Source organism: Squalius cephalus (genome assembly GCF_949319135.1).
Source record: "Squalius cephalus genome assembly, chromosome: 18".
In the NCBI taxonomy this organism is placed as follows: Eukaryota; Metazoa; Chordata; class Actinopteri; order Cypriniformes; family Leuciscidae; genus Squalius; species Squalius cephalus.
Window position 1 is genome coordinate 15,326,664 of NC_137139.1, and position 26,503 is coordinate 15,353,166.

At 39.3% G+C, this 26,503-nt stretch overlaps 3 protein-coding genes across 12 annotated transcripts in view; 2 read left to right on the top strand and 1 right to left on the bottom strand.

The window, feature by feature from the left end:
* Nucleotides 1–943: 943 nt before the first annotated feature.
* Nucleotides 944–10,748, top strand: LOC307145859 (SRSF protein kinase 3). Of its 5 annotated transcripts, none has more exons than XM_079849472.1 (13): nt 1,630–1,818; nt 3,371–3,474; nt 3,566–3,674; nt 3,787–3,874; nt 3,942–4,029; nt 5,269–5,375; nt 5,446–5,614; nt 5,712–5,785; nt 5,951–6,058; nt 7,325–7,394; nt 7,479–7,571; nt 7,702–7,882; nt 9,641–10,748. In XM_079849472.1, exons 1-13 carry the CDS (start codon nt 1,781–1,783, stop codon nt 9,654–9,656), a joined length of 1,245 nt encoding a protein of 414 aa, XP_079705598.1. In that variant the 5' UTR covers nt 1,630–1,780; the 3' UTR covers nt 9,657–10,748. The 5 variants fall into 5 exon arrangements, with proteins under 5 accessions (XP_079705600.1, XP_079705601.1, XP_079705598.1 ...); XM_079849473.1 differs by lacking the exon at nt 9,641–10,748 and adding an exon at nt 3,023–3,151 and having other exon boundaries at nt 7,702–9,260; XM_079849476.1 differs by lacking the exon at nt 9,641–10,748 and adding an exon at nt 3,023–3,151 and having other exon boundaries at nt 5,712–5,749; nt 7,702–9,260.
* slc16a7 (solute carrier family 16 member 7) lies at nt 9,254–13,096 on the bottom strand. Its single transcript, XM_079849468.1, has 5 exons — nt 12,994–13,096; nt 12,531–12,767; nt 12,106–12,249; nt 9,814–10,650; nt 9,254–9,743 (listed from the first exon to the last, which is right to left on the bottom strand). The coding sequence occupies exons 2-5, from the start codon at nt 12,745–12,747 to the stop codon at nt 9,517–9,519; spliced, it is 1,425 nt and encodes a 474-aa protein (XP_079705594.1). The 5' UTR covers nt 12,748–12,767; nt 12,994–13,096; the 3' UTR covers nt 9,254–9,516.
* The window catches only part of prkcbp1l (protein kinase C binding protein 1, like), a 32,163-nt gene continuing 18,193 nt past the window's right edge, over nt 12,534–26,503 (top strand). For 2 of the 6 annotated variants that reach the window (XM_079849451.1, XM_079849455.1), the window contains exons 1-3: nt 12,644–12,723; nt 20,762–21,013; nt 26,065–26,135. In XM_079849451.1, the coding sequence (XP_079705577.1) occupies nt 21,000–21,013; nt 26,065–26,135 (85 nt within the window). In that variant the 5' untranslated portion in view covers nt 12,644–12,723; nt 20,762–20,999. Of the gene's footprint in view, nt 12,724–17,213; nt 17,278–20,761; nt 21,014–23,103; nt 23,694–26,064; nt 26,136–26,503 lie in introns of those variants that run through there. The other 4 variants (XM_079849456.1, XM_079849454.1, XM_079849453.1 and 1 more) reach the window with 4 other exon arrangements.

Below are 26,503 nucleotides of genomic sequence, written 5' to 3' on the forward strand. Positions count from 1 at the left end.
GAAAAAATGAATGTAGTGTTGGACTTGAACGGCACTAAATGTCACTTAATACCAAAATACAGACCTGAATTTTGTTTGTAACGATAGTCCACTGAGTTGAACCCATGTGCTAGACATGAGACAATGGAAACATGAGGGCTTTATAAGGACTAATGACATAATTAGACACCTGAAAGTAATCAACACAATGAACCAATGAGAAGACAGAACTGATAGTCACATGAAAAGGCAATAGGTTTGTTCGACTTGAAGTGGCGCTGCACAGACAGATTGATGTATGACATCAAAGTACCACAAGCGATTCGAAAGCATATGGAGCCGTCTGGTCTCTAATCGCTCTCGCAGTACTTTGATGTCATACACCGATTCGTCTGAGTAGCACCACTTCAAGTAGAACACACCTAATAAACTGAAACACGAAAAGTCCAGGAGGGTGGTGGACTGGAGGAGGCCCAGGGAGTGGGATGGAGGGCCAGGCCCATGAAGAGGAAGTGGGCTTGGATCATGGCATAATGGCAGACCTAGACCATGGAGTGGTAGCCGGCCTGAAGCATGACATGGTGGTGGACCAGGACCGCTGAGCAGAGATGGGCCTGGACCGTGGAGCTGAGGACCGTGGAGAAGAGGACCGTGGAGCTGAGGACCGTGGAGTAGAGGACCGTGGAGCTGAGGACCGTGGAGCAGAGGACCGTGGAGTAGAGGACTGTGGAGCTGAGGACCGTGGAGCAGAGGACCGTGGAGTAGAGGACTGTGGAGCAGAGGACCGTGGAGCTGAAGACCGTGGAGCAGAGGACCGTGGAGCAGAGGACCGTGGAGCAGAGGACCGTGGAGCTGAGGACCGTGGAGTAGAGGACTGTGGAGCAGAGGACCGTGGAGCTGAAGACCGTGGAGCAGAGGACCGTGGAGCTGAAGACCGTGGAGCAGAGGACCGTGGAGCAGAGGACCGTGGAGCAGAGGACCGTGGAGCTGAGGACCGTGGAGTAGAGGACCGTGGAGTAGTGGACCGTGGAGCAGAGGACCGTGGAGCAGAGGACCGTGGAGCAGAGGACCGTGGAGCAGAGGACCGTGGAGCAGAGGACCGCGGAGCAGAGGACCGTGGAGCAGAGGACCGTGGAGCAGAGGACCGTGGAGTAGTGGACCGTGGAGCAGAGGACCGTGGAGCAGAGGACCGTGGAGTAGTGGACCGTGGAGCAGAGGACCGTGGAGCAGAGGACCGTGGAGTAGTGGGCTAGGCCACGGAACGTAAACCAGAGGACGAGAACATAGGGTGTGGAACAGTGGACCAGACCATTGAGGATCAGGTGGACGTGAACCTTATTTTTTACACTACTTGTCATGTCAGTGGTAAGTGTTAACAGACTCATATTAACCGCAGACAGCTACTGTCTCTCTCTCTCTCTCTGTGTGTTCTCCAGCTGACTGGACTATTTTCAGAACTACATGCAAGACAATGCACAGAAACCACAGCAACTTGTGCTCCAGACTGCTCCAACTTTGTGCAGCTTATTTTAGTTGGATGATCAGCAGTTCCTTGTTAATGTTTTTGCTGCTACAGTGTTGTTGTTGTTTTTTGATATGCCAAAAAGTTTGTTTTGCTTATGCTATAGTTAAAATGAGCAGCACAGACACCTGTCTCCTAAGAATATATCTCAACTCTGAGAGAGAGAGGGGTGGGGGGAGTGTAAGGGTAGAAAATGAGAGAGTTGTGGAGGGTTTAGAGTAAATCTCCCCATAAAGCCAGAGGAGCATCTATACGCAGCTTCAGACCTCTGATGAAATCATGCAAACAAACACAACCAATGTGATCAGCAGCAAATCGTGAGTACTCAGCATGCTTCTGGATATATTTCAGTGTAAAGGCATTCAGAAAAATGTTAAATCTGAGCTGCTGCTGTTGGGTTATTGTTTTTGGATCAGAGATTCACTCTGTGGCCTGTGATATAAAGTAAATCTCCTTCAATTCTTATAAAAAAAATAAGAAAATAAATGAGAGTTCGCCTGGAATTTTAGGACTGTGAAGCCTGGTCTTTAGGACATGGATACTGCACTGGCCAGTTGGTGCTGGCAGAAATTTATCCTTATATAACGAAAGTGTCTGCTTTATATTTAGATGAGAGTTATGTAGTTTTTTATATAGTATGTGCTTTATATTAGCTGAGAGTTTCACATTATCTTATTTATGGTTTCGATCTTATTTGGTCTTTAGCAGTAATTCTCAAACTACAAATCAAGTACAACCTTTGATCATTTGAGAACATCCACCTAATTTACTTTTATTTTCTTTTTTTATTTTTTTATTTTTTTAGTGCCGTTTTAAGAACTTGACATAGTAACACATTTAGATTAATAACAATATTTATGTAGTTGAGGTAAATTATGCTGCTGTCCCCTAAACACATACATCACAATAATTATATCAGGAATGTTGTTGTATGTGTTAAATGCATATTTTGCATATATTTTGTAAATAATCTATAATTATATATCATAATAAATATTATCTTATATGAAAAACAATATAGTATGTTATAAAAAATAAATAGGCCTATATTAAATTATATTATAAAAATGAGTTGTTGTTGTTGGGTTTTTTTGTGGAAAAGTCTTACAACATTTACTGTCTGTCTGGAAGTGCTTAGAGTTCTGCTATCAGGCTGGTTGCATTATTTATCCTGCTTAAAATCAGAAGTTATAAATAAAATATGGAGCAATAAAAATACCAATTTAAATTAAATGTTTATATTTTTTGTAGTCTAATCTTGAGTGCACCATCTGTTGTACAAACGTGTAAAATATTTTTATGGACTTAATATTTTGAATTGGAAAAAAAGTACTGTAGTACCATATTCATGCAGTGATATTACCATGCTGCTTCTTTGCATGTGTCAGTAAAGTTTCTTTCACTATCAGTCAAGATAAAATTGAACAGTTTGTTTGACTGTGGGAATATGTCCCTCACATTGCCCTCGGAAATCTTGTGTGACATGAGTGACAGACAGAAAGTGGCATGATATTTTTTCAGGTCACGGTTCAGAGATCCGGCTATAAACTCCCACAGCAGCGGGTGTTGAGATCTAAATGCGGTGCTGGCTTATCTGACCCTTCGTGAGCCAAATGTGTCAGGATAGAAGAGCTATACTGGACGTTTATGGTTGTCTAAGAATACACCACAGATTTAGTATTTTGTATTATGCTCCATTACATCAGCAAACACTAAAATTATTTATACTCACAGGAAACTATATTTTCAAACACATTTGCAAAGATTAATGACTCTCACTTCTTTTGGCATCATATGTGATTATGCATGTATGAATAGTCAGATGTAACTTTAAGATGATAATATATGTGTTTTTGGGTTCTAATGCAGGTCTCATGTAGTTATGGACTATAAACTGAAAAAAGTAAGAAATTACGAACATCTTGAATCGGATTACACAGAGGAGCATGAAGATCCAAAAGATTACTGCTACGGTATTTTAATATATATATATATTATTTTATTTTATTTTATTTTGGACATAATCAGCAGTAATGATAACAGTACATTGACATCTCTCTATAGGTGGGTATCACCCGGTCGAGGTGGGAGATGTGTTTAATAAGAGATACAAGGTTCTGTCAAAGCTGGGTTGGGGTTATTTCTCTACTGTGTGGCTCTGCATTGACCTCAGGTACTGAAACTTTGTGTTCGCACCACATATCTATGCATTTCCGTGTACTGAGACGTATAAGTGTTTATATGTTTTTAAAAGTTCTTAAGTGTTCATGTTCATGGTTTTGCAGGTCAGGCAGGCATGTGGCAGTGAAGGTGTTAAAGAGCGGAGCTGGATTTACTCAGGCTGGCCAGGATGAACTGACATTACTGCGATGTGTGAGTGTCTCTCGCTCTTTCTCTCTCTGGTTGACTGTTTCTATTTCACTGTGTTCCCTCTCTCCAGGCCAGTGGTCCCACAGCCCGTAACCCTCTTAAAAGACATATAGTGCAATTACTGGATGAGTTTAAGATAGCAGGTGTGAACGGGATCCGTATCCTTTCTTAAAATCATGTATGTGAAATAAAGCACCACCCCATCTAACAAAAAATGTTCTAAGAACTTTTTGCTAACGTTCTAAGTTATGAAACATTATTTCTGAATGTTCTCTAAATGTTCAAAATGAATGAAATTATAGCCGATTAAAGTTTCGGTTCTATTCTGACTCGGAAAATGGTCCAAAACTGACTTCCACCCCCTCTGAGGCTCGCGGCCTGTCTGAACGAGGCCAGCACAGATTTTGGTCAATATCTCGGCTGCCCAGCTGTCTATGGATTCTGGGCTGTTTTGGTACGAAAGGACCCCTCGAGATCTATTATTGACTTGAATTTGAAGGTCCTAGACGGATGGGTTGAACTATTTTTTTTTTGGGGTTATGCAAACTTTAACAGAAAATTCCAGTTGATGATTTTGCAAACATTATGAGAACGTTACTTTTAATTGTTCTCTGAATGTTCTGAAAATAAACACTGGACATTAAACGCTATTCATCACATTTTCCTACGGACCGTAATATTAATGTCCCTTTATGATCAGATTGAACAGTTTGGAAACAGTTTTGACACTTTGTCAATATCAACTTCGAGGAAACCACTGGGCTTCTCCGAGCAACACAGTGTTGTTTCATTCCTAAATGAATCCGTGTGTTTGAACAAATCGGTTGAGTGACTGATTCAAATGACTCATTGAAACATTAAAACTTGTCGCCATTTACTGGCATATTGGTGTACCTGAAAGAGTCACTAAAAATCTCTAACATGCACTAACATATAGGTGCGGTCACATTCGTAACATTTCAGCTAAATTTCAAGGGCAAAAAAGGTACATTGTCAATAGTGTAACAATGTATGAAGCACATCTCACACAAAAGTCACTTTCAAACCAAGCAGATTAATGTTGGTCAATGTGTCGAATTCTTGTAACAAACATGAACATGAGCGAAATATACTTGGGGAACTTTTCGCCCTCAAATAAAACTCCCGATCACGCATATTCCTGTTGAAATTATGGGGTTTCGGCCGGGGAAATTTGCAGAGAAAATGCGACCACATGTGGAACAATACAGTGAAAAGTTGCATAGCCTTAGGAGCACTCTTGGAACGCCACTCACCCAATCAAATTCAACAACCAGAAGAAGGGCTGTATAAATGATGTGCTGTGGGAAAGTTGGGGTGTCTACTTCGTCTTTATATAATACATCAACACAGTTAGTTGGTTCTTGACCACTATGTAGATATTTGTTTGGTGTTGGAGCTGCTGGGGCCGGACTTGCGCTGTTGGCAGATGTGTTTTGGTAGTCCAGGTCTCTCTCTCACCTGTGTCAGACACATCATCACTCAGGTGAGACACTATGTGTAGAATTTAATTCTATTTTAAATAGCATAAGACCTAAAAATTGTATCTGTCGCAGGTGCTTGAAGGTCTGGAGTATCTTCACCGCCACTGTAAGATAATACATACAGACATCAAGCCTGAGAACATACTGCTGTGTCTCACACCGCAGTCCCCATCTCATCCTCCAGGGGGCGCACTACATATGCACACTTCAGCTATTAAAACCACAATACTCCAGGATCCTGGTAAGAATATCAGTAAACATAAATGTAAAGTAAATCAAACGTAGCATTTATGTTAAATTTAGAGAGAAGGCTGACATCATCTACTTCTTCCGTGTAGGAGCAGCTGGAAAACCTGGAAACTTGGATAAAATAACGGTGAAGATTGCAGACCTCGGCAGCTCATGTTGGGTGGTGCGACACATTCAGTGAATGCATATAACGATTTTCTAAAGCTAAAGAATATGCAGCCTGGTCTTGTGAAAAGATATTATTGATTCACTGAATCAATGATTTAGAGCAAATCACTTGATGTTTAAATCTGATTAGATTACCTAACCTCTTTTCTTGTTGTTATAGTACAAACATTTCTGTCAAGAGATCCAGACCAGACAGTATCGCTCTCTGGAGGTTCTTCTAGGCTCTGAATATGGACCTCCAGCTGACATCTGGAGTGTGGCCTGCTTGGTGAGTCTGCAGCTGGAGACAGTGTTTAACGAAATAGAGCCTTCTAGAAGAAAATTTGGCTATGGTCACACTGAAAGCCTTGATGCTCAATTCTTTGATTTTTTTCACATTATTACACATACATGCTATCGGAATCGGAATAATGCTATCAGAATAATGCTGCCTTCAGTTCACAAGCTATCGGAATTATCGTAAATATGAGTTTCCTAGTTAAAAATTGGACATGAACGCCCTCCCAGGTCTATTTACCACTGGGAAGCTCTCTTGATACCCAAGATCTCAAGATGGGCGGGCCAACATGGCGGAGGGGAGAACGATTACCTCTGTTACTGCTATTCTTTATTAGATTTTTTCCACAACAGCTAAATCACCTTGTCTTGTCATTAAAATAGTGCATATTTATATATATAAATAAGCATATTGTATCTTTTATACACAACAAAAATAGCCTATATTTGACAGAAATTCCAGAATTGTCAGCAAACTGACATTCTAGATGCGCAATGAATCTCTGGTTGTCAATGAATGGGACGCTAAATATAATTTTGGCTTTAATAAGATTTTCCCAATAAATAGGCAAGAATAAACCTGGTGTCCTCCATGATTGTTCTTTCTGCCAGCAAAGCACTAGAATGTGACGAGCTCATAACCATGACTTTAAAAGTGGGAAGTAGGAAACTTTCCGATAACACGTGAAGGCGGCATAACTGCGCTGCGACTTCCATATTCACTGAGGAACCAAACAACTATCGGCATGTAAAATGTTTGGAGTGACTCCCATCAGTGCAGAATTGTGATGAATGTTGATCTAGGGCGACGTAAAAGTCGCATGAATTCATGACTGCTCAGACTGTGGTCACATTGCAAAACATATGATCTCTATTGGATATAGGCCCTGTCCCAAATGGCACACTTCTTATGCACTTTCGGTCTTGTGGACTTGCAATGGCTGCCGCATGCGTGTGTCCATTAAGTCCACAAGACCGTAGGGCGTCCCAGGGTGCTCGCAGGCGCTCCCTTTGTGGTTGATATGCACACTTTTGCCGAGCTAGCTCCGCTTACTCCGCAGAATTCTACCCAACAGACAAAGAGGCGTTACGTTACTAAAGTGCGGACTCGTAGGAAGAACGCAAGTATTTAGAGTGCCATTGGGACAGGGCCTCAGTACCACATATGGAAGTGGCCTGAATCAGAATTAAAAAAATCTGATTCCATGTGGTTTTATATTATGAATCATTTATTTTTATCAATATTATTTTGCACCAGGCATTCGAGCTTGTTACTGGTGATTCCTTATTTGAACCCAAAGGAGGGCAGAATTTCTCCTTAGAGGAAGGTAAACCATTTAAAAGCCACCCTCAATATTTTTATTAGAAAAGTGTACCAGATTTGTGGTGTTGATGGTTTCTATTATTTTTAGACCACCTGGCTCATATTATTGAGCTCCTGGGTAAAATCCCATTGTCAGTTGCTCTGTCTGGGAAATATTCCTCTGAGTTTTTCAACCGCAAGGGTGAGTAGAACACTAGATTCGTCTTTTCCAATTTATCTTGGTGTGGCAACTGGTTAAATGAATCAGTTTAATGCAAGAGTGATTTGTATCTTTATTAACAAACTGTATACTTATGTTCGTCGTTGCATAGGTGACCTGCGGCGAATTGCTGTCCTCCGTCCATGGGGGCTGTATGAAGTGCTGGTGGAGAAATATCACCTTCTCCTCAGAGAGGCGGCGCTTTTCTCTGATTTCCTTTTGCAAATGTTGGACTTCCTGCCAGAGCGGAGGGCCACAGCAACTCAGTGTCTCAAACATCCCTGGCTAAAACTGTGAGCCTTTCTGGCTTCTAATACTTGAAACTGTATTGTGCACTAGGTCTCCATAAGATTTCCTGTCCATGTCCATGCATGTTTTGTTCATGGTGAATGAAAAGGTCATGCTTTAATTTTTCCAAATAGGGCTTAAATGAATAGTTCACCCAAAAATTTGAATTCAGTCATCATTTATTCATTCTTATGTTGTTCCAAACCTGTATGACTTTCTTTCCTTTGTGAAACACAAAGTAAATGATGACAGAACGTTCATTTTTGTGTGAACTGTCTCTTTAAATAATGATGGCTGGTTCTGTAACATACGTGAACAGCATAGCAAATGCATTTAAATCTGTGAAATATGTTTAAATGTTTGGTACATACATTCCACTCTTAAATAAGCCCTGTAGTGCTTCTGTGCATATCACAGAGTAAAAAGCCATGATGACCATAACTGATCAGTTCGATTTCTTAAATAATATTGGTGCATTGAGATGTAAGTGGTGTGTTCTGAGTTTAGAGATGCTAAACAAGACATTTGTTTTGATAATCAACATGTAAAAAAAAAGTGCCAGCAATAAGTTCTATGTGTTTGAGATGCCATAGATAAATACATGTTTTATTTCTTAGGACAGTTCACTATATAAATTTGTCAAGGTGAATGTCTGTTAATGTACAATCATCTGTTTGTCAGACTAAATTTCAGACTAAAATTCAGGTCTTGAGTTTCAGTGTTGTAATTGTTAAAGGTAGGGTAGGTAATTTCAGAGAGGCTAGCAATAGCGAGCTAGCTTTGAAAGCGTAAGATCCCACCCTCCCTTCAGAGCGTCTCTATGCGACGCCTCCTTCAAAACACATGAAAGCATACAGCAGGGAGCAAACAAAAGCGTCATGAGATGGTGTTAAACTACATCATGTCTCAAAGCACATAACATTATAATAATAATGAACATAAACAACTTGAAAGTGCACAGCACTGCTACCTGACTGCTGCATATTAATTTTGTAATTGATAGTGTTGACATAGAACTGCATAAATCCGAGTCTGAAGACGCGAACAGCTCCGGGTAGAACGTCACGGGTTGCCATCTCGTAATTATGGTAATTACGACATGCCGTGAACGCAGCATAAGCTCATTGTTTTGTTGTCAAAATAAAACAATACAAAATTTCTACACACATCTGTCTAACTCTGCATAGCATGAAACGCGCTGATGTGCGCGCGGAGGTATGGAAATACATATGTTGACAGACAGGTAGGACATCTGACACAAAAAGCACACAAAAGATTTCAACTAAAATTTAAATTAGAACTTAAAATATAAAAGTTAATAAAACATTTATAAATACTATATCTATATAAATAATACTAAAATAACACTTGAGTTATGCAATAACACAATATATGAGCAGAAACAGGCTTAGGCACAGCCCTACCTGTTTTATCATTTATTGAAGTAATAATATAGAAAAAAACTAGACATCTAAACATCTAAAATGCTAAGAAAAACTAGTTTATAAAAAATGCAACTTTGAGGAATGCTTGATTGCGACATTCAGCGGGCATAAGATAGATAGATAGATAGATAGATAGATAGATAGATAGATAGATAGATAGATAGATAGATAGATAGATAGATAGATAGATAGATCTATCTATTTGCTTCCTCCTCTGTGCTGAGCTTGACCTCCTCCATGGCAGCAAGCTCTTTAGCTGAGCCAATCTGTAGCTCTTCTACCTTTCTCTGTTTCTTTTCCTCTTCCAACCATCTGTAGTTGTAATAGTTCATGATGAAGAGGAAGACACCTCCGGCCAGCATCATCACACCACAAGCAAAGTACATGTATTTATAGTCCATGAAGATGTCAACCAGTAAACCTGAGGAGGAAACCTGTTAATAGACTTCCTGAACAATTTAACACAGAGAGATATAACAGTGAGGACTTACCAGAGATTGGTGGTCCCAGCAGGACAGGCCCACACTCTATAATGGTAGCGAGCCCAACCGCACTGGAGAACCGCTGTGCTCCCACCAAATCCATGAGTACCTCGAAAAGAAGAGCACACACCATGCCAAAAGCCAGGCCAAAAAACACAGCGTACACCACCAAGCCTGTGTAACCTGGTAAGAGCGGACACATCATATGGCACAGGCCATTATATATGACAGCGAAGCTGAAGAAATACTGGATTTTGGGCCTGATCCATCTGGTGTTGGCGACCAAACCCGTTCCTGGACGTGCGAACATGTCCACTAGAGCAAATATGGAGAGCAGGAATGCTGCTGAGTATTCGTCTATGCCCTGATGCTTGGCATATGGTGCCAGGAAGACCACTGGGGCAAAAAAGCCAAAAAACATGAGCACATTTCCCACCAGATAGATGAGGAAGCCTCTGTGCTTGAAGAGGGTTACATCAATAAACTGGTTGACCTTTGCGGCACAGCCTGACTGCTTGTACTCGTCCTGCCCAGCTGTCTGAGGGGTGACGTCCAGATCCCCTCTGTCATTTTCTTCAGAGGTTTGGCTCACTGCCGGTTTTATTTTTATCTTGATGGGCCGCATAAGGGCTCCAGCTACGCAGCAGTTGAGCACCACTCCTCCGAGGATGAGGAAGCTTCCTCGCCATCCAAAATGGTCAAAGAGAAACTGGTTGAGGGGAGCCAGGGTGGACAGGAAGACTGGGCTCCCCGCCATTGCCAAGCCATTTGCTAATGGCCTTTTCACAAGGAAGTATTTGCCAATTATCGTAAGAGATGGTTGCAGGTTAAAAGCTAAGCCAAAGCCTATAAAACAAAAGCATTTTATGTGCATTGCTCAACAAGTTAACATTTAACTAAGTACATACCCTGATGGCATATTACTCCAATAAAAGTACTTGAGTAAAAGTATTTACTTCTGAATTTAATTATCAAAAGTAAATTTTACATACTCCATAATGCTCAAAAATATATATAGTTTTATATAGCATGGCTGCATTAAATTGATAAAAAGTGGCAGTAAAGACATATACAATGTTACAAAAGATTTAAAATACTGTATATGCTGAACTTCTAAACTTTCTATTCATCAAAGAATCCTAAAAAATAAATACATCATGGTTTCCACAAAAATATTAAGCAGCACAACTGTTTTCAACATTAATAATCAGAAATGTTTCTTGAGCATCAAATCAGCATATTAGAATGATTTCTGAAGGATCATGTGACACTGAAGTGATCCTGAAAAAAGTTCACAATATTACTGTCTTTACTGTATTTTTAATCAAATAAATGCAGCCTTGGTGAGCATTAGAGACTTCTGTCAAAAACATTAAAAATATCGTCCCGACCACAAACCTTTGAATGGTAGTGTAGAAATGATTCTAATCACACTGTGAAAAAATATTTTCATGATTTGTTATCACAACTTTTAATCTTTTGTTAAATCAACTTAGATAATTAATGTGGCTCAGATAACATAATATTTTGAGTTTCTTTTTATTAAACTAATCTCCTTTATTGTATCAACACATTTTTTTTTTAAATTTCAATAAACTCAAAATTTTAAGGCAACCAGGTAACTTTTTTAAGTTAAGCCAACAATATTTTTTTACAGTGTATACAGGTTAGTGTCCAATCTAACATTATTATGAATTATCATCATTAGGAGTCAGCACACTGGAGCTATGAGAATCATATTACACCTGGTTTTTGGCTCATTTTGAGTCAGACAAATACAGTGATTCGTTAACTTGAGACTCACTTTGAATGAATCATTGAAACAGTGCAAATGCGAATAGTCGAATTCACTAATGAATCATAGAATGTGATTCGTAAACCAGTTGAATACAGTTGATTCCTAAGAATGATTCGCTCACAAATCGGACATTACTGTTGATGGGTCTCAGGTCAGGTTTCAGTTTCTCCATGTCAAAATAACAAGGAATGGCATGTTTTTTTCTGAATTGTAGTGAATTAAAAAGTCAGAGCTTCTATTTAGTGCTTGAATATAACCCAGAATATTCATTTAAACAGACAGCTTTGACCTTGAGTTTGTAATCTTTGATCATTCACATGCAGGGGAGGAACCCCAGTGCACTGACACTGACCAATCAGAATGAAGCATGCTTTTTACTAGCAGAAGAACAATGTCACAAGAAGGGAACTGAGTTACAATCTATATACTATGTCTATATGTGTTGTGGTCCTCTATGTCCTAATTTCTAAGGCTATTGCTGTGATTAACATTAAAATATGTACCTCCAATGACTCCCACGCATAAATACAAATGCAAAATGGTAGTGCCAAAAGACGCCGTTACCATAGCAAACCCAACCATTAGCCCACCAATAATCACCACTGGGCGGCTACCATAGCGGTTGACCAAAATGCTGCTCACAGGTCCTGCAAGGTGAGAGAAAAAGATGATGCAATGCTCATATTAGGTGTCATGAACCCAAAAGTAATACTAAAACCTTGACCTCTAAATTTGTTATACAAAATAATACTAAAAAATAGAGCACAGCTCTGGCTTATTGTGCAACCATGGGGACAAAGTAATCTTTGATTTGGGTTATTTGGTTACTTTTAGCACACACTGAGCTGTTCAATGTCATGAAAATGCTCACACGCATATCATTGTGTCATCAAATCATTATGCAAAGTTGAGTAATATGCTTTCTAACCTCCTGCATACATGGTAGCTAGCATGATGGAGGAGACCCAGGCTATCTCACTGTAGGAGATGGAGAAATACTCCTGGATTTCTTTGAAGTAGATGGTGAGAGACTTGGGGAAGGCGTAAGAGAAGCCTATGGAGATGAAGGATCCCAACACCACGGCCCACCCCCAGCCGCCATCGGGAGGGGTATAGCCCAGGTTTGTGCTAACTGATGGGGGCATGTTTTCTTTTTAATTTCTCTCTAAAAGAAATAGATTTCATTAGTATTCTTCATTAAAAGAACAGAACATTGCTCTGAATTAACTACAGAAATCATGCAGGAACTTTCCTATTTACTGATAAGTCTTTGTACACATTTAATTCCCAATGCACTGATTTATTTATTGATAGCTACATTTCCACTAACAAAAAAAAATAATAATAGGAAAAAGACATAAATGTCTGCGACACAAAATTAGTGACCTTACCTCTCTCCATGAGCTTCCAGGTGGCGATGTTCAACATGTCCTGCTTTTTTTATTTTCTTATCAGTTCTCTTTCTTGTGGTTCTCCATACGACGTGAAATGCCTTGCCCCTTTTTTAAAGAGAGAGAGAGAGAGAGATAGAGAGATAGAGAGATTGATAGTGTGATTATATTTCTGAAATCTGACCAAAGAGCAACTCAGAATTCCTGCAAGAATTCCGGCATGGTTATAGGTTAATAAAATATTAAATTAAGTAGCATGTTATATGTACAATTACACACAGATACAAACAAACAATTAAAAGTTAACTTTAAAGTTTAAAAAAATTCAAATCAAATTAGTAGGACTTGCAGAACAGTATTGTTTTAGCATTTTTATATACTATTATAATAGGCTATTTATTAATATTTTGAACATGCTTTTATTTTTATATGTTCAGTTTGGTATTTTAATTTAAATTTTTTTTTTTTTTTTTTTTTTTTTATATGTCTATTAATATTACAGTTTTTTTTTTTTTTTTCTTAGACACTAAGGCCTGGTTTCACAGACAGGGCTTAGAATAAGCCATGATTAGTTCGATTAGGACATTTAAGTAGCTTTTATAAACGTGTCTTAGAATTACTGGTGGGCATCTTGAGACAAAACAATGGCACTGACATATTTTAAGATATGTCGAGCAAGTTACTTAAGGTTAGACCAGTTCAAACATACATTTAAGTCTGGGACTAGCTTAAGCCTTGTCTGTGAAACCGGGGGTGAAAGTGGCACTTGAGGTCCACCCGGTGAAACCATTCACTCATACAGCTAATCTTCAGACAGATGGTGCGTCCAAAATCACATACTGAGTAGGTAACTACATGTGAATTTACTTTGTGAGCAAGTTCCATATAGAATGAATATGGGTAGTATGAATGAAATTTGGACATACTACATGATCTGCCATGTTGTTATTGCCACATGACCTGTCGGTTCACTTCCCCTCCCGTGGCCTCATGGGATAGTAAAGTGACCATCGAATGCGCACTACTTCACAATCTCGGCGGAAGTAGTAAGTCATCAGAGGACTTTATGCCGTCAGTTTTTCGAATTCTTTAGAAAACGTATTTTCGATATTTCAACTTATATTTACTTATATAGCACATTTAAAAACAAGTCAATAAAATATAATTCATTGCTCTTTTGACATGTAAAGGTAGGGACACCCCAAAGCGACGCCAAAGAACTAGCGCTGATGAAAGTCGACTGTGTTGTCGCCTCGAGTTGCCTGCATCGGGGCAAAAATCTGCAGTTGAACACACTGAGAGAACTACAGCCGACTTTCAGCTAGCATGCATAGTTCTGCGCATGTGTGTGAATGAGAAAACTGTCTATTTCTACAGATATATTCATCTATATTCCTCATTCGAAATGGGAAACTGACGCTGCAGATACACAAACCGCACAAGCAGCGCGTTCTTACCATTTTTAATATGAATTCCCAGACAACAACATAGTGTCGGCCCAGATCCGGTCCATATCTAGTATGCGTGAAGTCCACGTGTGGCCCGGATCTGGGCCGACACTATGTTGCTGTCTGGGATCCTGCTGATCACTTTCTTTATTCCACTCCGCTCATGTTAATACAAAAATATTCGCCGAGGAACACTCAGGTAAGATGACGTAAAATTTGAACAGCCTTCTATCTGTACCGTTTTGACTTCTTTGCTCCTGTTTTGCTATTATTCTCATGCACTGACTCATTCGCCAAGCTAAACAGCCAATCAGAGTTCTCTCTCTCACCAACAGCCCAACGTCGATTCTACATGCTGAATCGGCCCAATAAACCCAACAGCGTACGTCTGACTAGAGCCAACAATGTGGAACACGCCGAAAAAAACTACGTCGGCCCGATGGCTTAAGAGGTCATTGTACTATAAAAAAATCCTGTAAATTTCAGAACTCAAAATTTCCTTGTTAGGCCAAAAACAGCTTTCATTGAAACCAGCTCTGTCACATTATGACGTAATAGTGCGAGAGAGACCGCCTCTGCAGAAACAGATCAGTGCCTACTTCCATCTACATCATAATATATTTGGCCCTGCCCACTGGATATATAATTGTCCTCTTTAGCCACATTACTAATAGACAATCGATAAAACCAGGGCTGAATCCGAAAACTTAGGCAGCTGATTTTGTTGCCTTGTTGCCCTATCAGGCAATGACTTTGCAGGCCGCATTTGCGCATAAGGCACCTCACAAAACGGACTTTTTTCGGACAGACTTCTGAGGCAGCGTAACAGTTTAATGATTTACAGCAAAATAGTGCAAGCTTTGGTGAATAAATAAGCGAATATTTAATTACTACAGTGGTAACTTTTCACAAGAAATGACAAAAAGTGTCAAAAGTGGAAACCAATGGTCAAAAACGTACATTTACACACAAACTGACCATGAGTCGCAACTTTCAGACACCATCTTTATTTTTTAGTTCAACTGCCACAGAATGGAAAGCAAGGGATTGTGTAATATCAAAGGCAGCAAAGGATAGGCTAAATCTACGCTGCTTTCAAAAATCCATCAGATGAGGGTCTCTCATGCGACAGAGAGCTAACTTTGGATTCGGATGTACCAGCATTTTTACATTTTCGGATGTAGCCAGGTCAAAAGTGTGACCATGTGAGTAGCTACAGGGTTCCGGCAGATACTTAAAAAATAAACAAATTTAACCCTCTATGGCATGGTGTTGCCCTCAGGCAACAAACCACATTTGGACCTCACACCACCCCTTTAATTTTTTTATATATATATTTTTTATATATAATATCACCTGACAAGTCTGTTCAATGAAATGAGGGGCTGAAGTAGGTGTGACCTTTTTGGGGGGCTGGAGCTGTGCTTTAATGCAGCAAAACCACATGCTACAGAGTGCCACCAATTAGTAAGATAAATATCACTTTTTAACATGTTTAAGTTAAAATATTGTTTTATTAAAAAATATATGCATGTGCATCAGTATGTAAAGAAGTATGTTTGATTGTTTAAAGATTTATTTTGTTTTTATTTATATACTAAAACTGTGTTTTTTTGTTCGTTGCCTCAGGGCAACACTGTGCTATGAGGGTACTAAAACTCACAAGGTTTTCTACATTGGTGGAATAGGGAAAACAAGCAATATGTGCATTAGAAGGTTTATTTTGACAAATATCAATCACAAATGGTTTCAACCTATCACAAACATCAAATAATCAACAAAAACAACTATTACTACTAATTACAACTAACACCCCCCATAACACTTTATGTATAAATGTTCATATTCATATGAACATTTACACCAAACACTACACATACACATACATATGGGGGGTGTTAGTTGTAATTAGTAGTAATAGTTGTTTTTGTTGATTATTTGATGTTTGTGATTGGTTAAAACCATTTGTGATTGATGTTTGTCAAAATAAATCATTTTCTAATGCATATATTGCTTGTTTTCCCTATTCCACTTATGTAGAAAACCTTTGAGTTTTAGTACCCTCGTAGCACAGTGTTGCCCTGAGGCAACAAACCCATATGTGGTTCAGGGGTGGAGGGGGGGCACATTTTATGATGTTATCAAGGACCCCCAAGCTCCCAAAAAATGGGGTGAAAGATTTTTTTTCACAAAAAACAAAAAGTCATGCCATAGAAGGTTAAGGGCATAAAAAGTCTTAAAACTTGTGGCATGGTGTCAGTGGCTCAGTGGGTTGCACTGTCACCTCACAGCAAGAAGGTCCCCGGTTCGAGCCAGGATCCCTTTCTGTGTGGAGTTTGCATGTTCTCCCGTGCCAGAGTGGGTTTCTTTACAGGTGCGCATGCTCCGGTTTCTCAGCAAGAAGATCCCTGGTTCTTGTTTTTTTTTTTTTTTTTTTTTTTTGAAATAATGAAAAAACGAAAAAGGAACTGTTTATGCATTTGTCTACTTTCAATATTAAATCAGAAAAAAAGACTGAACGAATGATACACGGATTCGGGAATAACGCTAAGAAGGAGAGAGAAGAAGTTTTAAAACGTTTATGAGAGGTCTTACATTTCAGATGACACTTTGACTTAGACATATCTAAATCCTTTACCAAAATAAAACTAGGCCTATATAATTAGCGTGCATTTATTTTTTATTTAATTTTACAGTTATTTGCATTAGCCTATACATGGATTTGCTTGTTCACGTGACAATTCGCTATTCGCGCATTTGGCGGCATTTACGACAGCATCCTCTCCTGCACGCGAAAGAAAGAGAGAAGGAGAAGAAAATGGGTAAATGTTCAATTGTAAGTAGCCTACATGCTTTATGTGCGTAGGGATGTGCCATATGTATCGTCTAATGATTGTTGTTTTAATAATGTGCGACCTGGCGTCGAGTTCGCCACTCACGCTTTCACTGCGTTATGTATGCAGAAATATGGCCTTAAAATTCAAAATACCAGAGCATTTTTGCCCCGATGAGTTTTTTCCCCTTATATTTACATGATCATATTATAGTTGCAATTTCACACGAGCAAGAGTGCCATTTCCCCCAAATATCAGCACTATTGTGATATTTATTTTATACAACAGTTAAATGAAAAATAAGTTAACATTGTGAGTTACATTTTAGACACAGTAGCCTATTGTTTGTCAATATTGTTTGTTTTTCCTTTATTTCGCCAACGAAAATTTCAAAATGAAACCACAGCAGAACGAGTCTGCATGCAACAAACAGCGATGATTTTTTAACTGACTGAATCTGCATTTTGAACGAACGAATCAATCAATGATGTTTGTTTCTTGAATAAATCAGCAGTTTGAACGAATCGGTTGAATGAATGACTCGCTCATTAAGACAGTGACTTGCTGCCACCTACTGGCGGTTTTAGTTTCATATTTAAAGTACCTTTTAAAAGTTAAAATTAGAAATAATTTCATATTTAGCATTTAACATTATTCATGCAGTTGTAAAAGCAGTGTAAATATATTAATGCCACGTCTGATGCTGCTTCTGTGTCACCTCTGCACTGCGAAGATGGATTTTGTTGATGATTTAATTTGATTGGTAATAGCCCTATATCATGTTAATATTCTTATTGAATTTAATTTGAATGTTAGAATTTGACATAAAAGGTGATGAATACATTTAATAAGTTTTTAAAAAATGCCCTTATAGTTAAAAATTCCCCAGAAAATTAATTTAAGGTGGCAAATATAAAGACCACCACATAGAATATGAATAATGAATATGTCTTTGTGAGTCAGCTGTCCACAACAGGCCTAAACCAGCCATTATACCAGCACAAAAACAAACTCTGCAAATTGCTATCAACAAAACTTTGAAAATATTGAGATATAATTTGTCAATATTGCACACCCCTAATGTATAGTATTTATTTTTTATTTCTTCAGGTCTTAAAAAGCGGGGCAAAAAGGCTATTAATTATACTGCCTTGCAAGTAATGAACAATTAGTGCAGCTACACAGAAAAAAAATATATATCCTTAAAGGACTTTGTCATTTATGCATGCCATTTTTTGGTCTTTAAGGTATTGTTTTTTTTACAAAATGTGCATTAAAAATGATCTAAAACTTTAAAAAGCACATTTGGATGTACAATGACATTTTTTTCAATGGAATTTATATATATATTTTCTTTATATATATTATCTTTCTTAAATGAACTCACTGTGGTGCCTTGACAGCATGTGACCTAATGTGCTAATGTCACTTCACTTCCTTGCTGCCAAAAAAAAGCAAGTAGCAATTACATTTTATTGGCTGAAAGGGAGTAGTTCACCCCAAAATGAAAATTCTGACAGAAATTTAATTTGTTGGTGAACTATCTCTTTAAGCAGGGGATGTCATATATGATATTACTAAAATTATTACTATTATTATTATTGGTTGGACATATTAATGTACTTTAAATGCAATTTTCTTAGCGTCATTTATAAATGAATGTCCCATAGAGGATTAAAGAGTGGCCAGTGCCCCACCCCACCTCACCCCACCTCACCCCACCTCGACCAGTGGATCCGGAGTAGTAGGCCTATTTAAAACATTGGAGTTCGCGTGGGGCATCAGTTCAGACAGAAAACACCGAGTCTCAGTTCAAATCAGAAAATCCAAATTTTGCGACACAATAAAATCGCGAAGTATATAGGTTTTGTTTCCCACTGACCCCACATTCAGAAGTGCCGCTAACACACGCGCGCGTTCCTCGACGCCAGTAACCCTCCGTCTCGTGTTTTGTTTTGTGGCGCTTCTTTTTAAAAGGTGAGATAACTCTAGCTAGCGGTATATGGACATCAGGTGCTTGAAAAAGGTGAAACTATGGCCACTGGTGATTGTTTTGGCGAGCCACAAAGTTAACTGAAGCTTGAATGTCCAAAAGAGTTCCCTCAACAACCAACCACGAAAACAAAGACATTAACATTAAACACAAACCATTACTAAAGTGTTCGGGAATCGACGGCTTGCCGTATAACATGCTGGCGCCGTCGCCACTCAGTTTGCAAATGTAAAACAAACTTTTTGCTAAACGCTTAACACAGTTTTCTACATTATTAGGCACATCATTCAAAACTAACAGCAGCTCTTGCGTTGCGTTTGATGGTTTCTGTGTAGAATTACTACACACAAACAAATTTTTTTTAGAAGAGTTAATATAGTTTTCAATGTTTGCTTTAGCAAGAGATGTATTACGGTTTGCATGTTGTGTGCGTGTTTTGTGTGTAGTTTAGAGAAAAAGATCCACAGTTTGAGAAATTGTGTGTAAGCACTTTAACTTAGTTTTCAATGCAACATTTCTCATTTTCATTTGTTTTGTTTTTTATCTATTAGTATTTTATTCTATTTCAGCTTTATTTCAGTTACCGAAAACAATTTATTTTCTATTAATTTTATTAACAATAACAACTCTTTTGCAGACAGATTTTCTCTTGAAGAGGTTTAGCATGTCCTAAGATTGTTGTTGTGTGATGATCGATGGGAGTCAGTTCCCCGTCTCTCCGGTGGGTGTCAGTGTTGTGTAAGTGTCAGAGAGCAGGCGGCGCTGTTTGCGGCCTAGTGGAAGCTTTTGCTGTGAGGGCCTAAACACATTCCTACTAATTCATCGAATAGAGTCACCTTAACATGTACCAATGTCTTAATCCTTTAAAGATTCAGGGAAGTTTTGTTTTAACACTCACAATATTGTAACGGATCTAAGGCATTCATCTAGCTAGCTCCTATTCTTTTGTGAATGTGAAAATATATTATTCATAATAGCCTATGCTACTTTGTTTTTCTAGAAAACTATCTTCATTGAATATAATGAATTGTTTTTTAAGCGTTTCAGGGTTTAGTTAATCCAATCCGTTTAGCTACATTACTCATTATGTAACATCCAAGTGTATTGCATTTGTTTTTTGCACTGATTACTGATATAATAATGGCAAAGTATTTGCATTTCTCTTTTTGGAGTGAACACCATATCTACTTTACATATTGCTCATGAATCGGTTGCAGTTCAAGCACAGGAAGTTATGGTGGCTGCACTATTTTTTGCTCAGGGCTCATATTCACTAAAGGAGTGTCTCCTATTTCTCAACCGGCTCCGGTGGGGGGAGGGATTAAACAAAGGCCTACGGCTCCACACAGACAAACAAAAGAGCTTTAATGCGAAATCCCACACAATTTCCACAGCTAACGGATATTTAGCTGCCATTTCGTAGTGGGTCTGTGCAAACAAGCGTGTGTTTTTTAGAGTGAGTGAGGCCTAGTTCTTTCTCTCCCTCTCCTCAGTGCTCTTTCCCGCACTCACTGCTGATCCTGCCAGTGCCGAACAAAGATAATTTACTCAGGAAGCGCTTCGGCCAATCAGACGAGGCCTTACATCCTGCATGTGGGAGGGCAGCCAGTCACGGCCCTGCTCTGATCACACAGGCCTGAGCTCTGAGAGTGGAGAGGAGAGCCCTCCCTTGTCTAAAGGCTGAGGCTGTCCTCCATGTTTTATAAGTATTGACATTACACTGTTTCAGCCATGCATCCACAGAGGTAAGCCTGATGTTTTATTACGTTTGTCCTTTCTTGTCATTGTACTGTTTTCATCCACTGCTAACACTGTGAATTGCAGATTTGATTCTCCACTGACTGGGGAGGCCTAGCAAAGGCCTGAGTCTCAGAAAAACAGGGCAGAGGAGGAAGGAGGTGGGGGAGAGGGCCAGAGAAGGGGGGGGGGTCATGCGTTCTCCCTCTCTCTCTGCTGAGCTTTGGCCTGTGTGCTGCTGCTCGGTCACATGGTTGCATGGCAAACGAAGTCAGCTATCACTCATTGCTGAACTGGCAAACAGCTGAGTGACAGTCATTTCTGTAGATGTTGATCTGCTCCACGTAGGGGGAGGAGGATCAGGGGGGGTAGGGTGCTTGGGTGATGTACTTTTTTTAAGCTGATTGCCTGTCCCATTGTCTGTTTGTGTCACAAGCCACGCCACAGAAAATGGAGGCATCTGTTAGGGCCCTATTAGAGAGCTGAGAGTCCCAGCTGTGGTCATTTTACACAGGGGCAGGATGGGTAATTCAGGACGTGATCTACCAATGAGGGGGCGGAGAGCACAGTTCTCAGTGGCATTCGTGTTTGTTTTATATAGTTTTAGCTTTAGGAGGGATGTTAGATGACAATCCCATGTGTTTTTATTTTATTTTATTTATCTAGTGATTCCAGTTATTTTCTGTGCTGTTTTTTAACACGTCCTTAAGAAAATAATTGCTCAGTGTGGGCGTTTGCATGATTTTTGCTGTCATCGTTCACTGTCAGTCACATTGAGAGGGCAAGTACGAGTTTAAAAATAGCATGAGACACCATTTTGTCATAAGCATTTTTCAAGCATGGATTATTCTTGGAAAAGGAATTCATCAGCTTCATGCAAATCATGCAAAAAAGCCATTTTGTTATTTAGGCCAGTGATTATAATACATACTGCAACACAGACACAATGACAAAAAGCCATTGAGTTCTTAAGAATTATAGTCCGCTTTCATTTCCTTTGTGAGCAGACTTTTATTTTTTGCCATGCACTATTGAACACGCACTATCATTATGTTATGTCAGCATTAGCAATGTTGAATTATTTTGAAATGAATGCATAACATTTAAATTGTGTAAAAAGACATTCTTGTCATTGAGAAGGCTATGATGTATTTTTAAGAAGATTGTTTAGATGATATTTGCATATTTCTAATCTCCTTTAAGTTTTTTTTTTTTAGATTTATGGTGATGTTATTGTTAACCATAAAATAGCACCACGGCACATACACACACAGCTGCTCCCTAAGACAAAACAAGCGAGTGCAAACCACACGGGACTAAAAGCCCCCTGCCTCATTCCCAACGGATCCTTGGCCTTTCTAATGATATTTATGGCTGCGTTTCAAAAAAAACCTTCCAGTACGTATCGTATTTCACCTGTTTATCAAACAACAAATGGTTCCCGAGTTAGTTGTAATTATGAACAATTAATTTAATTGCATTCACAATATAGTAAGCTAGATCTTCATATATTGTTAGCCTAGCGTCTCTTCATGGGAAAATGGCTGGAGTGTTTTATGTCAGTATGGTTGTGTGTGTTCCCAGGAAGATTATGCGACTGTGATTGGGATTCTTGTCAAGGAAACGGCGCTGTAAAGGATTGTGGTGATTGGCTTCTTGCCGTTCGCAGGAAATGACCCGCAGTGGTTTGACGAGGGTTTTTTGCCTGTGTTAAATCAGCAAAGAGCTTCAGAAAAAGTCAAATCATATCTACATCGACATTGTGACAGGAAACAACTGTGTTCTTGTGAAGTCACTGCTTGCCCTTGAAATGATTCACAATGCAGCCATGAACCACAAAGTAGCTGCTCCCTTTAACGGCCCAAGAGCTCAATCTGCGAGCAAGGTTTGCCTTGTCTGAATAGCGAAATGTTTGTTTGCCTGTTGTTGATACTCGGGTGCATTGTTTCTTCACTTGTTTTTCTCAGCTGTGGCTCTTGAGATTGACCTATATGCTAGGGTTTCTGCCGTTCTCCCTGTTTACTGTTAGCTCCTGTGCCATGGACGTGCCAGAGCCCGCGTCTCTGGCCTAGAGGGAGGGGGGAAGGGGAGCTCGAGCAGAGCGGTGGGGGAAGGGAGGCACTCTCATTTCCTGCGAAGAGAGAAAAAAAGACCTCGGCTCACTCTCTGACCAGTTATCTCCACATTCACAGCTGCCTTTCTCTTTATTTGGTCTGTTTGCGAGGACCTCTGATTGTGTCTCTGCTCAGATCGTTCAGGAAGATCCCGTTTTGGAGGGCGGTTTGGTTGCAGAGCGGTGGTTTTCTTTCTCTTCGTTCGATCAGCTTCAGGACTTCCTGTTTCTTTGATTTCAGTGTAGAGATCTGGATTTTCAGCCTCACAGTTGGCTTGACCTTTCTGAAGCGAACAGGAAAAGAAAGGCCTGGTGGATGGGAGTTTCTGACGTGATGTGGCCCTAATGTGAAATAACATCCATGCGGCTCCTTTTAGCCTCATATTAAAGTCAAAAATGGCCCTTGGCTACCTGCTTAGATGTGCATTTCCCTCCTCAGACATCACATGTCTAATTCAAGTTTGCTGAAACGGATATACGTTCTCCAGACTAATGTCATTACTCTTGTTTCTGACATACTCTGCAGATTACTTATGATTTTTCAGCACAACCGGGAATATTTTCTTGTGAGAAAGGTGAGTTTTATTCATCGCAATGGAAGGTTATTTGCCACTTTGGATTTATTTGATGAGTTTTCCTTTTTACTGTCCTAAAGAAAGGACGTCTCTGAATATCTAAACACAGTGAAAGTACCTGGATTTATTTTTTATGATGTCAAGCCGTGGCTCCGTCAATGAGAATTAGTGAAAGACTAAGGCCTCATCGTGGCCTGATGATCATTCTTCTCATTTGTGCTCGTTCTCAACACTGGTCCTAATCCTGACCTCATGTAATGGAGATTCGTTGCCAGCATTTAATCTTTTCTGGTCTTTTCTTCTGAACAAAGACCAGGATCAAGGCCTCATCGTTGTAGGATTTTGTTTGTGCCGTTGACCTCGGTCCGCCTCTTCTCTTTCACCTGTCATTTACATGATTCTGTTTGGTACCCGTCATTTCCATTCTAGCCTTGTGGTTGAGAAGGTTTTTGTTGATTGATTGACCATAGTGGGTTTCCTCTTTTGTGGTCAAGATATGTGTGGTTAAGTGAAGTGTTCACCTCTTTTTGTTGTTGTTGTTGTTTAATCCTTAAGATTATCAGTTTAATTTCATTAACTTTTGTTAATTGTTAGATGTATCTGATTAGATTCCATTATTGCTGGATGTATAACATCCATTTTGTTACCTCGGTCTGGTCTTAGATGTTACATTTCAGTCAGATAATGATATTAAATAATAACACTGCATGATCAAATGTTAAGTTCAGTACAATAGATAATGGTTCATATTCAAGAAACTTAAGCAGAATTAATTATTTAAGTAATTTTTTTTTACATTGATTTTTGTAAGACACACAATGATTTACACAAATTTTTTATGGGTAGTCTTGCCCCCTGAATTGTCATTGGCCAAAAATCCCAGTTCACGTATCTGTTTGCTGTATTAAACGTCAAAAAGTTGCTGTTCATACTAAAGGCCTTCACGTGCCATGAGGAACACAACAACGCAATGTGAAAATTCGCACTCAGAACAACACAAATTTTCATGTGTCTGATGAGATTTCATTATGGGCGGGGCTACACAACGCAGAAGTATTCAGAAGTTTTCAGCTGTATCATGTGGCGAATTGCTTTCAGTGCTTCTGTTGGAAGTCGCTGCATCGCTACGCTGGTTATTTCAGAGACGGGGACAGACAATTTTGCGTGTTATGTGTCCATTCAAGCACAATAAGACGAGAAAGAGAACTGAATTTGTCATTTCGAAGGCTGCGTCCTCTGGAGGTCGGATTTGTCGGCTGCATAACTTCAGTAAACCCGACCACTACATTCCAAATTCATTAGGAAATTACAACAATTTATGCTTCACTATGAATAAAAGTCAATTTTCTGAAATAAGACTTCCTTTTTGATATATGGGGCCGATAAATAATGCGACCTCCAGAGGATGCAGCCTTCAAAATGAGACACAGGTAGTATATCTAGCGGCCCTACCAGAACTCGCTGTTCTCGCTGAAAATAAAGCAAGAACCATTGTTTTTTTATTGCATGTCTTTAACCATTTACTATGCGCAGTCATTGTGTCACTGCAAATTCACCTTTTATTGCTTGCCACTTTATTGCTTTGTGACTAAGGGCAGGCCGTCACATTAAAGATCTATTTTCTGAGAAAACAACAAATATCAGTTGACAAGAATGGGAAAAAATTGGTTTCATGGGACAGCAATGTTTCATTTTAACATCTTGTTGTTAATATACAGTAGGCCTTAGTTGTATCATTTCATCAGTGTTTGCTAAATTTTATGAGGCAAACATACTGCTAAGAAAAATTTATGTCAGCTTGACATCCAGTTTACATTTTATTCAACGTCTGAACATGTAAATACTGCCACATTATTGGGCATATTTTGAATGTATCTGATGGTATTTTAATACCCGATTTAACTTGGACGAAGCCAAATCCTCTCAAACAAGAAGTAGACTGAGTCTGAATTAAAGACACTCTCCGGTGCTCAGCAGACGTCTCCGCCGTAATCCCCAGTGAGTTGACCTATTCACGGTGGTATTCCCCATGAAGAGGTTTGGTTCATCTGAGGGAGGTGCTGGGCACTAGACACAGAGAGAGTTTATGCCTCGCAACGTCTTGATCAGTCGTGTTTCCCTCCTACGGTTAAACCACGTAATATCCTGTTGTAAATACAGGCCGATAATAGGTTACAGCACAGCTCAGACATGCAAGGGTCTCCTTGCCCAAGTAAAGGTGGTTCAGATATGGAATGGAGGACGATTGCTATGAACAACAACAACATAACTCTGGAGATTAGATTACATCATCCAAGTCTTTTATCTCAGGGGTAGACCTCATGAGGTTTCAGTGTCTTATTCCAGATTTTTCTCTCTCTGCTTCATTTAGTTTAGCTGTGGAGGAAGTAAAGACGGAGTCCGATGCTGTTGATGGGATGGAGGTGTCCATGCCACCCAAAGGTATTTTTGTTTTTATATTTGTATTTATATAGTTTTTTTAATTCTAATATTTTAAATCATGCTTTAATCTTACGCAACAGACTCCAAATATAGATTGTGAGAGTTGAAATGTTGAAATGAATAAAAGCAAGTCACACTTTTAATCTGAACCACATCAAATATGGCATGCAACCTAATTTCCTCTTTCATAATGGCAACTGATTGTAAGTAGGTTTGTCAGATGTTAAATGCGGCACCTTTTTGTTTTATTCTTGAAGATGCACATAAAAGACAAGTGTCTTTGTGCGTGGAGGTCGATGGTGGTTTGTGTTGTTGATGCTATGAAAGGTCACAATCACAGGCCCAGCTGGGTGAGGTGTTGTGTTGTC